General features: G+C 43.8%; 1 protein-coding gene across 1 annotated transcript in view; it reads right to left on the reverse strand.

Annotated features, from left to right (window-relative positions):
• The window catches only part of TLL2 (tolloid like 2), a 106,911-nt gene that overhangs the window by 18,488 nt on the left and 73,343 nt on the right, over positions 1–15,080 (reverse strand). The window contains exons 4-7 of the mRNA XM_075258172.1: positions 7,292–7,438; positions 6,992–7,109; positions 4,447–4,625; positions 4,089–4,194 (exon numbers count right to left, since the gene is read on the reverse strand). Coding sequence (XP_075114273.1) covers positions 4,089–4,194; positions 4,447–4,625; positions 6,992–7,109; positions 7,292–7,438 — 550 coding nt within the window. The remainder of the gene's footprint in view (positions 1–4,088; positions 4,195–4,446; positions 4,626–6,991; positions 7,110–7,291; positions 7,439–15,080) is intronic.

A 15,080-nucleotide genomic window follows, 5' to 3' on the forward strand; every position in this document is an offset into this window, starting at 1 on the left:
CATGGCTTTTTTCCACAATATCTTAATCAAATCATAAAATGAACTCTAGTTTTGTGAAGGAAAAGACAAGTATGTCATTATATTACAGGCCAGATCGTTTTTGAAGGAATGTTGTGTAACTGCTTATATAATAAGTACATGGCCTCAAAAAAGACCCATTAAAAATAGTCATCTACTTGAAGAATCCTTATTGAAAATTGGGAATGACCACTGGCCTGTCTATGTAATCCATTGCCTTCTAAACACAAAGAGTAGGTAGCTATGAAGGCTGCAGTATACCCCATGGAAGTGGCCATACAAATCAGAAGGATAAATCGGAAACTGCTATATAATCCATTGGTTCAAGCAATTCAGATCTATCAGTTTTCAGGGTGAGCAGCAGAATTTGATCAGTCCCCTCGTTCAAAACTAGAGTGACAAACAGTTCTTGTGATCGTTGGGGTCAGTCAAACTTCCTTTAATCAACAAGCTACCCTCTAACCTGTGGATAGGGGTAACTTGCTATGACTGGACAACCTCTTTAAGTCAATCAATCACACCTTAGGTAGCTGCCTACCGTCAGTCTTCTTGGCCAAACTTGCCCGTCTCAGTATCGAAAGGGAAATTAAAGACCCTACTAGATACCTATAGCGCCTGCTTTTTTCCAAAGGATGGGACATGTCGAAATCCAACAGGCCCCCTTCAACCCCTTCCCCAGGGCAAAAATATATTCCTCTTTGTAAGCAACATATCTTTGATGTATAGGCAGTTGTGCATGTTCCAATCTCTCTCCTGCCATTGGGGGCTTCTTCCCAAGAATACTCTAACAACTTAACACTAGTAAACTGCAAAGGAGCAACAAGTGCAATTTACTTATCCTAATATGTAGATGGACCATGGAAGCAAGTGGAAGGGAGAGTGAAGACATTACATGGTCAGTTGGACCTACTGAAAATTCACGTTCTTGCTGTATGAGTAGGTTGAATATCTTAAATCTATATATAAAAGTATTTTCTGAAGAAACTGCAGTTGAATGGAAAAATTCTTGAAAATATTGGAGACTGTAGCCAAGCATAAAATAAACCTAAGTGAAATGACTGCGAGGAAGCAACTGTGCTATTAGTTTCTATATCTAACAAGAGTCCTTTGTATGTCTGTAGTTTACAGGCCATTGCTCCAGGAAAATGAGTAGGATGAATTATGTGTTATGTTATTTTTTTTCCTTCCGCCATACAGCTTGTAAATATTTCTTAAATACACTACCAGGTGGTCACATATCACATTTAACACTGGCACCAAGACGGCTTTTGTTTACAATATGTACTTGTGCAAAACAGAAGAAGTCGGTGCCAGCTCCAGTAATGAAGCAACTCCTTCTAAAGGTCATATGGACATCTGAGATTAAGAATTTATTCTGCAGCTTTGGGCAGAATCCTTCATAAAAACACTTACCAGATAGCAGCCTTATGTCAACTTAAGTTGGTTTGTTGCAATTGATAGACACAAAAAATATGGCTTTTAACCAGGCAGATTTGTGCTTTTGCATTCATTTTGGGAATTACATTCAGCCTGCCTACAGCTGCCCCTTGGGATCAGTTTACAGTTTCCGCTTCTATATTTTGTGGCCATTTAACAATTGACCTCAGTATAAGGCAAGCCTAAGTTAGTTTACGCTCTCCATATTACACAGCTGTGTTTGCAAACCATGGCACACACATCCTCTATATCTGCACAAGGGAAAAAAAAGTGGTTCTGGACCAGCTGATATTTTATAAAGCAGTTACAGGAAGACCGTGGATCTCACCTTGTGGGTGTGGAGAAAACTGAACGGGGTAGCTTGTCTCGCTCACCTTGTTTGACAGTATTTATGAGGCAGTGACTATGGCTGCAAGGATGGTGGAGCAGAACAACATCCCATCTCAGTTCTCTTCATCTACTAGTATTAGTGCAGTCATGGTCACTGCCTCAGGAATCCTGTCCAGCTGATATACAGCCTGAAAAGAAACCATAGCATTAAGTACGGCTCCCAACTCTACATGACCCAGCCCTTGTCTCTTCTTCCTCCCCTCCATTAGCTGGGAACCAATCTAAGGCATGTTTTACATAGAAAAGAGAAGCGGTGGCCATTTTATTCCCAACATTCATATCCCTAAAAGGTAAAAGGAGCTTCTTACGAGGATGCAGGCAGGAATTAGGGCAAGCAACCTGATGCTCTTATTTACTTCTGAATTTTCGGAATCTATTCACAGAGGACCACTTTAAAAGAGGGTTTCCCATTTCCCTGTTTCAGCAGCTTTGCCTGCCGCTTTTCTCCCGTCATGTACTTCCCCGCAACCAAAATAGTGTAGATCTGTTACAACTTTGGAATCACAAAAAATGTGAAATGTAAGGAAGGAACCAGTTGGCCTCTCACCTGGAATGGTTGTGAAAATGCCACAACCCCATAAAAAGCATGTAGGAATACCCAGGCAGAGGAGGCAGCAACACCACTGACAACACAGAACACAATGGACAGACTATCAAAAGGAATCAGGGTGGCGCACTCTGGTCTAGGAGGTTAGACGCGTATAGGATTGTATATACACTTTATTGGACACAGCTTGCTGAACAAGCACAGCACAAGCACAGCTTGCTGAACCGGACACTATGAAGTATCACTATACTTATGATTACTAGAAATCTAATATAAATGCAGATCAGATAATATGCACATGCTTGTAAAGAACAGACTCAGTGTTATCTGTGTGTCTACATAGAGAGATAACAGACTTGGCTTTATCAGCAAACTGCAATTAGCTGAACTGATTGTCCTGGTAGCAGAGCTGTAGATAACAGTGAGAGCAGTAACTGACATCACTTGTCCTATCACACGGGTCCGTCGTTATGGAAACACAGTGTAAACAATGGGGGGAATAATATCACATGGTAGGTAAACAAAGCAGAATTTCAAAAGCAATATATTTAGGAAAAGTCTTCAATTTACATAGGCTACCAGTTTAGATAGGACCCTTGAGATGGGAATACCCTTTTAATAGCACTTTAGCATAGTTTTAAAGTAAGCTGATGAACAGACTTGCATTCTGGAGGTCCAGACAAGTATTAAATCTTGATACTACATAAAGTAATCCCGAAATCTAAAGATTCATGTAAAACTACAATTAAATCTGATATTCAATTCATTCTTCTCCACCAGGGTCACTCTATAGAACTACTTTATCTGTCTCTCCATATGCAGAGCTGACATGGAGTCAATGCGATGGTGTGGTTCTGCAGGGTCTGTCACAGACAGCCCATTTTGCCTCTTGAAACATCTTCTGATTGAGCTTGAGATACCATGAGATTGTTACCATCTTTACAATTGACAAGTTAATTGTTGGTTCAGAAGACAGAGATAAACTAGCTGCTCAGTATGGGTAAGTTACTAAAGAGCAACATAGATTTCTACATATTGGATCCTTGTAAGGTTGCTGAAGACTTGGATGTGGAAGAATGGTGCTGACCATGGTGAAACCTGAACTGTCATAACATGGATGGCAGAGGAAACTATAAAGGGCAAAGCAATAGAAACCCTCAGGTGTAAATATACACAAGTATAAGGAACATTACACATACAAAAAATAAACAGTTGAAACACATAGGGGGCATTCACACGATGTAACGTGGCATTGATTCTGACACGATAACTCGTGCCAGAATCAGCGCTGCAAAACAGAATCCCATTGACTTCAATGTGTTACATGCGCTAAACAGAACCCATTGAAGTCAATGGGATTCTGTTTTGCAGCGCTGATTCTGACACGAGTTATCGTGTCAGAATCAATGCTGCGTTCCATCGTGTGAATGCCCCCTTAGGGTACATTCACACAGCGGAAATGGAAGAGGAATTTGAGGCGGCAGTAGCAGCACTTCAACCGCTCATTATGCTTAGATGAATAGATCAAATCAGTGAAGTGGCAAGCATAATAAGAGCTGAATTTGGAGCAGATTTTGACCTAGAACCTGCCCAACAATCAGTGCCAAATATCACCATGTGAATGGGCCCTTAGTAGGAAAAATAGAAAATAATAAATTCTATGAAGAACTTAAGAGACATAACCTTAGATTCCAACCTTGAGAATGTGTTCCGGGCATAATGCATTATACTGTCAAAGTCATATGTCTCTCCTAAAGAATTGACTTCTCCTGGCTCCATCTTAAGGAAGTTGTATTCCTGTCCTATGGGGAAAAAAGGGAGTCTTCAAATAATAGAATAGCTTGTTTCCTTGACCTACATCAATAGGTTTAAAATTTGCCCTTAGCTCTGATATGTATCTTTTTTCTACAACACTGCTTGTCATTATTCGTGGTAGTCGATGGATTGTATGTGACTTTGTTTAGATGCTTCCACTTCAACTTAGGACATATACTTCCTACAGTGAGGGTAAGTACATATACCACAAATTTCAGAACATTTACATGTTCTCTTACCTTGCTGTATGTTTTCTCTTACAATTGTCACATGTTCATCTCTATCTGGACGAGTATGTTCATGCCAAAATCCAATTACATGTCCTAGTTCATGGACTACAATGCCAAACTTATCACAGTTCTTTCCTATGGATATAGCCTGAGGACCTCCTCCTCGTCGACCTACATATGAACAGCAGCTTAAAAAATTTTAAAAACAATTATAAATAATTTTCTACATTTTTTTTTGCCTTAGTATCATTGTATGCCTTGTCCTCTATAAATGACACTATTTTATGATATATTATTAACTACACAGAATTACGATCAACATCCAATACATAAGATCAACCAATGCTGTTGACCGTGAAGCTGGTCATACACACTAATGGCAGCCAAACATGCCAATCTCGGAGGGGACAAGCTGAACGACTAAAGTGCATGGTATTGTCCGGATTTCGAGGGAATGGTGGATATAGCATGTCCAATCATTGGGTTTCAGAAGAGATAAGCCACTATTAGAGAACTATAACAAAGAATTACTCCCCTCTACCTACACAAAACACATGCAAGCTAAGCCATACCAAGTGTGTCTGGAGGAGATTATTGGCCGAACAGCTGCCAGGCAAGTGAGTGTTCAGACCATAACCATTTGATGTGTATGACCAGCTTAAGTCAACAAGGATCAATTTATTTTCCCTTTTATTTTTTTATGGTTGATGGATTTTTGTGTTATTATTTGCAGACTGATGAGCGACAAGAATATTAACTTTTTTTGAAAATGTAAAATCAATTTTAGCTTTAACCACTAGGGACATAGTCAAATTTGTCCCTCAGTCTTAGTTACACTTTAAAAGAAATAACCCCACCACCACCACCACCAATCCCATTACAGTCAATTGGGTCGTAACTAGGAATGGTGGGTGGTGAACTTTAAAAAAAAAAATCTGCAGCGGTAGCAGCTGTCACCAGGCCCCCTAGTGTCCCGGGCCCTGTGGCAGCTGCTACCACTGCTACCCCAGTACTTACACCCCTGGGTCCATTCAGATGTCAGTTGTTCTCTTCCTCCGAAGGACCAGAACAACGGACACCCAGGTTCAGAAGTCAACATGTGTGAAAGTTATTATTTTGTTTATTACAGATTTTGACCACAAAAATAATAGCAACTGTTCAGGATACATATAGACAGCTTCAGCTGAACAATATAGTTTCCATAATCATAAAACTTGTATAAATAAAAATATCTGCAGGCAAAGAGCCTTAGTCTTTAAAGGGATCCTATCTTTCAAACACATTTTTTTCTGAGTAACACGTCGGAATAGCCTTAAGAAAGGCTATTCTTCTCCGCGCCGCCATTCCGTAGGAATCCTGTTTTTGTCGGTATGCAAATGAGTTCTCTCACAGCACTGGGGGCGGGCCCCAGCGCTCAAACAGCACTGGGGGGGGGTCCCCAATGCTGCGGGAGAACTCTCTCCAGCGCCGCCTCCATCTTCTTCAGCAACGTCCTCTTCACCCGTCTTCTTCCGGTGCAGGTTTCAGACTTCTAGGCCTCGGGCAGAGCAGACTGCGCATGCCCACAGACTACAAGAAAATGGCTGCTTACACAGTATTGCAAGCGGCCATTTTCTCGTGGCCTGTGGGCATGCGCAGTCTGCTCTGCTCGAGGCCTAGAAGTCTGAACCTGCGCCGGAAGAAGAGGATGAAGAGCCCGTTGCTGAAGAAGATGGAGGCGGCGCAGGAGAGAGTTCTCTCACAGCATTGGGGGCACCCCCAGTTCTGTTTGAGCGCTGGCGCCCGCCCCCCAGTGCTCATTTGCATACCCCCCCAAAAAAACGGGATTCCTATGGAACAGCGGCGTGGAGAAGACAACAAAAGGTAGGAGAAGAATAGCCTTTCTTAAGGCTATTCTGACATGTTACTCAGAAAAAAAATGTGCTTGAAAGATAAGATCCCTTTAATAATAAAAATCCTAACTATTACATATATTTTCATTGTCATTCTAATTTTCCATCTCCTAAATAGCATTATAAAATCTATATGTTATTCTAACTTTACATGGCACTTCACTGCAAAATACGTTATAAAATGTACATCCTTATATTAATAAATCAGAATTATGACAGCCAATATTTAGCAGCCATTTTTGTGATAATAAGTGATAATAAAAGAAATGCGTTGCCAACTTCTAAGCGGAATCACACATGGCAAACAATAAAGCTGAAATCGGTAATCGCTTTTATAAAAATGGCTGGCAGAACAGAAGAGAAAGCTGATAATATCTCCGGAAGTAAAGTATTACAATTACTTATTTGTGGTTATTTGTGTTTTGTTCAATTTTGATTCAGCTTACCACTACTTTTTCCCCATACAGTTGACAGTCTACATGTAACGTGAGCCATCAATGTGCGTATTAACAGCAATAGCAAAAAGTTGGATGTTTGTACAATATAATTTGGATACATCTGATTAAATAAAACCAAAAATCCCTCTTTAGAGGAATCCATCAAAAACAATTGACATAACATTTCCTCCCTTTTTGACTGTAACTTTTAGCCCTTATACTTACCCACACGTTCTGTAAGTAAAGACAATATAACTTTCCTCATCCGTTCTTTCTATAAAGGTCACACATGTATATCTTTCCCAGTGTCTCATAGCTTGTTTAAATATTGCTCTTTGATGTCCTGTAAAATATAACCATTACACATTGATAGTCAGGAGTAACATCATAACATGCTATACGCATTTGTTAGTTTATTCCTTACAATTCTACTGATTTATGCATCTGCCACATAATACAATTATTAGGAGAATGGAATTAGATACATGACCGGATTTCATTTTCAATATGTCAAAATCCACAAACCAGTAAAGTTTCCTTGTATTATATAAGGGATGATTCCGCCAGGCCATATTCTTTCTGTCCTTGAAGTCGCAGCTCTGCGGACTCTTTCCCAATGGGGTGCTGGATTTTCAGTAGTGGATTGATTTGCAGTCACAGCATCCAAGCTACCTTGTGGAGAAAGATGGAACAAAGTTTAAGTATTCTAGTAAATGCTAATCACATCGTAATAAACAAGAAAAGCAACATTATGCATCGAGTCCAATGAAACCAGGGGCATAACTACCAGGGTACAGCGGTAGCAGCTGCCACAGGGCCCAGGACATTAGGGGGCCCGGTGACAGCCGCTGCGTTTTTTTGGGGTTTTTTTTTTTAATAGGTAGTCACCAGCTGGAGTAACTCAAGCCAGTAACAGGCCCTATTTATTTACCTCTCCTGGCTCCGGGACTACTTGTGTGATGTCCCTGACGTCACATGACTGGGGCCTGCGTCCTTATGTGTTGTGACACAGGCCCTGAGTCATGTAACGTCATTGAAGATGGCCGACATCAGTGGGGCCACCCGGTCTCCGATTATTATACTCTGGGGTCTGTGTGTAGGGGCCACTATAGGGCATAATATTGTTTACAGGGGCCACTATGGGGCATAATAGTGTGTGCAGGAATGAGGGGGGGAGGGGGGAGTCGGTCGGTCAGGGCCATTGGCGTCGGTCTGGGGAGGGGAGCCCATGTCAAAAGTTCGCCATGGGCCCCGCCATTCCAAGTTACACCACTCAATGGAACCTGATATTCTTTTATGAATTACCAACAGGATAAGAGTTCGGGGGAGAATAAAGCTAGTTACTATACTTCTTATACCGATTCTCCCCGATGGCAAAGTAAACATTTCTAAAGTACTTTCTGATTTTCTGGTCCCTCTTGACATGCAGGAAATACTGCTCAGTCTATCACTGGTTGGGGTAGGTCACCATTGGGGCCAGTGATTGGACTAGCAGCTATTTCCTGTGTGTCAAGGCAAACCGTAGAGGTGAGTGTAAGTACTGAAGCACTGCCCCACTGTTTTCCACCTGGCTAAAAGTAATTCTGTATATGACTTGGGCTGGTTATGTTACAAAAATGTCATAAGCATCAAGAACATTTTGTGCCCATGACACCAGAAAGGAGGTATGGTGATGTCCAAAAGACGTGCAGACAAGCCCATAGGGGTTGTGGCCTCACGTGGAAATTTTTCATGTGTGCTTCCTATTCAGCAGGAATGGGGAGAAAAAAAATTAGATTGTAAACTCGTTTGGTGACAGGTCTATGATGGGAGTGACTAAATCTGGTGTATAATGCTTCATTACATGGTTACAGAAGTATCCCAAATAGAGATGAGCGAACAGTGTTCTATCGAACTCATGTTCGATCGGATATTAGGCTGTTCGGCATGTTCGAATCGAATCGAACACCGCGTGGTAAAGTGCGCCATTACTCGATTCCCCTCCCACCTTCCCTGGCGCCTTTTTTGCTCCAATAACAGCGCAGGGTAGGTGGGACAGGAACTACGACACCGGTGACGTTGAGAAAAGTAGGCAAAACCCATTGGCTGCCGAAAACATGTGACCTCTAATTTAAAAGAACAGCGCCGCCCAGGTTCGCGTCATTCTGAGCTTGCAATTCACCGAGGACGGAGGTTTCCGTCCAGCTAGCTAGGGCTTAGATTCTGGGTAGGCAGGGACAGGCTAGGATAGGAAGGAGAAGACAACCACAACAGCTCTTGTAAGAGCTAAATTCCAGGGAGAAGCTTGTCAGTGTAACGTGGCACTGACGGGCTCAATCGCCGCAACCCAGCTTTCCCAGGATCCTGAATGGAATACACTGTCAGTGTATTCCAGTATACCCGATATATACCCCCGATACCCGTTCCAACGGTGTGCCCCCCCACCTTCACCCCAGAAATACCCTGCAAGTCCCCTAGCAATAGAATTGGGGCTATATACACCCACTATTTTTGCTACTGCCATATAGTGCCATTGTCTCACTGGGAATTCAAAGAATATATTGGGCTTACATATAACTTCAATTCCAGGGAGAAGCTTGTCAGTGTAACGTGGCACTGACGGGCTCAATCGCCGCAACCCAGCTTTCCCAGGATCCTGAATGGAACACACTGACAGTGTATTCCCGTATACCCCATATATACACCCCAAATCACCGTTCCAACGGTGTGCCCCCCCACCTTCACCTCAGAAATACTCTGCAAGTCCCCTAGCAATAGAATTGGGGCTATATACACCCACAATTTTTGCTACTGGTATATAGTGCCATTGTCTGACTGGGAATTCAAAGAATATATTGGGGTTACGTGCACCCACAATTTTTACTACTGGTATACAGTGCCAGTTTCTGACTGGGAATTCAAAGAATATATTGGGGTTACAAATACCCTCATTTCTTGCTACTGCCATATAGTGCCAGTTTCTGACTGGTAATTCAATGAATATATTGGGGTTACGTGCACCCACAATTTTTACTACTGGTATACAGTGCCAGTTTCTGACTGGGAATTCAAAGAATATATTGGGGTTACAAATACCCTCATTTCTTGCTACTGCCATATAGTGCCAGTTTCTGACTGGGAATTCAAAGAATATATTGGGGTTACGTGCACCCACAATTTTTACTACTGGTATACAGTGCCATTGTCTGACTGGGAATTCAAAGAATATATTGGGGTTATAAATACCCTCATTTCTTGCTACTGGTATATAGTGCCATTGTCTGACTGGGAATTCAAAGAATATATTGGGGTTACGTGCACCCACAATTTTTACTACTGGTATACAGTGCCAGTTTCTGACTGGGAATTCAAAGAATATATTGGGGTTACAAATACCCTCATTTCTTGCTACTGCCATATAGTGCCAGTTTCTGACTGGTAATTCAAAGAATATATTGGGGTTACGTGCACCCACAATTTTTACTACTGGTATACAGTGCCATTGTCTGACTGGGAATTCAAAGAATATATTGGGGTTATAAATACCCTCATTTCTTGCTACTGCCATATAGTGCCAGTTTCTGACTGGGAATTCAAAGAATATATTGGGGTTACGTGCACCCACAATTTTTACTACTGGTATACAGTGCCATTGTCTGACTGGAAATTCAAAGAATATATTGGGGTTACAAATACCCTCATTTTTTGCTACTGCCATATAGTGCCAGTTTCTGACTGGTAATTCAAAGAATATATTGGGGTTACGTGCACCCACAATTTTTACTACTGGTATACAGTGCCATTGTCTGACTGGGAATTCAAAGAATATATTGGGGTTATAAATACCCTCATTTCTTGCTACTGCCATATAGTGCCAGTTTCTGACTGGGAATTCAAAGAATATATTGGGGTTACGTGCACCCACAATTTTTACTACTGGTATACAGTGCCATTGTCTGACTGGGAATTCAAAGAATATATTGGGGTTATAAATACCCTCATTTCTTGCTACTGGTATATAGTGCCATTGTCTGACTGGGAATTCAAAGAATATATTGGGGTTACGTGCACCCACAATTTTTACTACTGGTATACAGTGCCAGTTTCTGACTGGGAATTCAAAGAATATATTGGGGTTACAAATACCCTCATTTCTTGCTACTGCCATATAGTGCCAGTTTCTGACTGGTAATTCAAAGAATATATTGGGGTTACGTGCACCCACAATTTTTACTACTGGCATACAGTGCCAGTTTCTGACTGGGAATTCAAAGAATATATTGGGGTTACAAATACCCTCATTTCTTGCTACTGCCATATAGTGCCAGTTTCTGACTGGTAATTCAAAGAATATATTGGGGTTACGTGCACCCACAATTTTTACTACTGGTATACAGTGCCATTGTCTGACTGGGAATTCAAAGAATATATTGGGGTTATAAATACCCTCATTTCTTGCTACTGCCATATAGTGCCAGTTTCTGACTGGTAATTCAAAGAATATATTGGGGTTACGTGCACCCACAATTTTTACTACTGGTATACAGTGCCATTGTCTGACTGGGAATTCAAAGAATATATTGGGGTTATAAATACCCTCATTTCTTGCTACTGGTATATAGTGCCATTGTCTGACTGGGAATTCAAAGAATATATTGGGGTTACGTGCACCCACAATTTTTACTACTGGTATACAGTGCCATTGTCTGACTGGGAATTCAAAGAATATATTGGGGTTACGTGCACCCACAATTTTTACTACTGGTATATAGTGCCATTGTCTGACTGGGAATTCAAAGAATATATTGGGGTTACGTGCACCCACAATTTTTACTACTGGTATACAGTGCCAGTTTCTGACTGGGAATTCAAAGAATATATTGGGGTTACAAATACCCTCATTTCTTGCTACTGCCATATAGTGCCAGTTTCTGACTGGTAATTCAAAGAATATATTGGGGTTACGTGCACCCACAATTTTTACTACTGGTATACAGTGCCATTGTCTGACTGGGAATTCAAAGAATATATTGGGGTTATAAATACCCTCATTTCTTGCTACTGGTATATAGTGCCATTGTCTGACTGGGAATTCAAAGAATATATTGGGGTTACGTGCACCCACAATTTTTACTACTGGTATACAGTGCCAGTTTCTGACTGGGAATTCAAAGAATATATTGGGGTTACAAATACCCTCATTTCTTGCTACTGCCATATAGTGCCAGTTTCTGACTGGTAATTCAAAGAATATATTGGGGTTACGTGCACCCACAATTTTTACTACTGGTATACAGTGCCATTGTCTGACTGGGAATTCAAAGAATATATTGGGGTTATAAATACCCTCATTTCTTGCTACTGCCATATAGTGCCAGTTTCTGACTGGTAATTCAAAGAATATATTGGGGTTACGTGCACCCACAATTTTTACTACTAGTATACAGTGCCATTGTCTGACTGGGAATTCAAAGAATATATTGGGGTTACGTGCACCCACAATTTTTACTACTGGTATACAGTGCCATTGTCTGACTGGGAATTCAAAGAATATATTGGGGTTACGTGCACCCACAATTTTTACTACTGGTATATAGTGCCATTGTCTGACTGGGAATTCAAAGAATATATTGGGGTTACGTGCACCCACAATTTTTGCTACTGGTATATAGTGCCAATTTCTAACTGGGAATTCAAAATGCGCAAGGCTCCCGGAAAGGGACGTGGACGAGGCCGTGGGCGAGGTCGGCGGAATGGTTCTGGGGAGCAAGGTAGCAGTGAAGCCACAGGGCGTCCCGTGCCTACTCCTGTGGGGCAGCAAGCATTGCGCCACTCCACAGTGCCAGGGTTGCTTGCCACATTAACTAAACTGCAGGGTACAAACCTTAGTAGGCCCGAGAACCAGGAACAGGTCTTGCAATGGCTGTCAGAGAACGCTTACAGCACATTGTCCAGCAGCCAGTCAGACTCTGCCTCCTCTCCTCCTATTACCCAACAGTCTTGTCCTCCTTCCTCCCAAAATTCCCAAGCTTCACAGAACAATAACCCCAACTGTCCCTGCTCCCCAGAGCTGTTCTCCGCTCCTTTCATTGTCCCTCAACCTGCCTCTCCACGTCACGATTCCACGAACCTAACAGAGGAGCATCTGTGTCCAGATGCTCAAACACTAGAGTCTCCTCCATCTCCGTTCGATTTGGTGGTGGATGACCAGCAACCCACCCTCATCGACGATGATGTGACGCAGTTGCCGTCAGGGCATCCAGTTGACCGGCGCATTGTGCGGGAGGAGGAGATGAGACAGGAGTTGGAAGAGGAAGTGGTGGATGATGAGGACACTGACCCGACCTGGACAGGGGGGATGTCAAGCGGGGAAAGTAGTGTGGATGTTGAGGCAAGTGCAGCACCAAAAAGGGTAGCTAGAGGCAGAGGCAGAGGTCAGCAGCTTAGGCGAAGCCAGGCCACACCCGGAATCTCCCAAGATGTTCCAGTTCGTACCCAGCCCCGAAAAACTCCCACCTCGAGGGCACGTTTCTCGAAGGTGTGGAGTTTTTTCAAGGAATGCGCCGAGGACAGATATAGTGTTGTCTGCACAATTTGCCTCTCGAAATTGATTAGGGGCTCTGAGAAGAGCAACCTGTCCACCACTTCAATGCGCCGTCATTTGGAATCCAAGCACTGGAATCAGTGGCAGGCAGCAACGGCAGGACAAAGGCCGCCTGCCGTTCACGCCACTGCCACTGCCTCTGCCTCTGCCTCTGCCACTGCCACTGCTGACTGTGCTGGCGATGCACTCCAGAGGACGAGCCAGGACACCACTTCATCTGCCTCCGCCACTTTGTTGACTTCTCCCTCATCCTCCCCTGTTCCTGTCTTATCTCCTTCTCCTGCACCATCAAAGGCACCATCAGGCGCTTCTTTACAACAACCCACCATCTCTCAGACATTGGAGCGGCGGCAGAAATACACTGCTAACCACCCACACGTGCAAGCCTTGAACGCCAACATCGCTAAACTGCTGGCCCAGGAGATGTTGGCGTTCCGGCTTGTTGAAACTCCCGCCTTCCTGGACCTGATGGCAACTGCGGCACCTCGCTATGCCGTCCCTAGCCGTCACTACTTCTCCCGGTGTGCCGTCCCCGCCTTGCACCAGCACGTGTCACTCAACATCAGGCGGACCCTTAGTTCCGCGCTTTGCACAAAGGTCCACTTGACCACCGACGCGTGGACAAGTGCATGCGGACAGGGACGCTACATTTCACTGACGGCACACTGGGTGAATGTAGTTGAGGCTGGGACTGCTTCCCAAACTGGCCCGGTGTACCTCGTCTCCCCGCCTAACATTCCTGGCAGGGACACGAGAAGAACACCCCCCTCCTCCTCCTCCTCTACCGCCTCCTCCTCCGCCACCGCCTCCTCCTCCGCTGTTAGATTGACCCCAGCTACGAGTTGGAAACGTTGCAGCACTGGCGTTGGTAGACGTCAGCAGGCTGTGCTGAAGCTGATCAGCTTGGGGGACAGACAGCACACTGCCTCCGAGGTGAGGGATGCCCTCCTCGATGAGACGGCAATATGGTTTGAGCCGCTGCACCTGGGCCCAGGCATGGTCGTTTGTGATAACGGCCGGAACCTGGTAGCAGCTCTGGAGCTTGCCGGACTCCAACATGTTCCATGCCTGGCCCACGTCTTCAACCTAGTGGTGCAACGTTTCCTAAAGAGCTACCCCAATGTTCCAGAGCTACTGGTGAAAGTGCGGCGCATGTGCGCCCACTTTCGCAAGTCGACAGTAGCCGCTGCTAGCTTAAAATCTCTCCAGCAACGCCTGCATGTGCCACAACACCGGCTTTTGTGCGACGTCCCCACACGCTGGAACTCAACGTTTCAGATGTTGAATAGAGTGGTTGAGCAGCAGAGACCTTTGATGGAATACCAGCTACAAAACCCTAGGGTGCCACAAAGTCAGCTGCCTCAGTTTCTCATCCATGAGTGGCCATGGATGAGAGACCTTTGTGACATCCTACGGGTGTTTGAGGAGTCCACAAGGAGGGTGAGCTCTGAGGATGCGATGGTGAGCCTTACAATCCCGCTCTTGTGTGTTCTGAGAGAATCCCTGATTGACATCAGGGATAACTCAGATCACACAGAGGAGTTAGGGATAGCATCCGATCCGTCACAGCTGGAGAGTAGGTCCACACATCTGTCCGCTTCACTGCGTTTAATGGAGGAGGAGGAGGAGGAGGAGGAAGAAGAGTTGTCCGATGATGTGATGGTGATACAGGAGGCTTCCGGGCAACTTCGAATCGTCCCATTGTTGCAGCGCGGATGGGTAGACATGGAG

This window comes from Leptodactylus fuscus, chromosome 10 (genome assembly GCF_031893055.1).
Source record: "Leptodactylus fuscus isolate aLepFus1 chromosome 10, aLepFus1.hap2, whole genome shotgun sequence".
NCBI lineage: Eukaryota > Metazoa > Chordata > Amphibia > Anura > Leptodactylidae > Leptodactylus > Leptodactylus fuscus.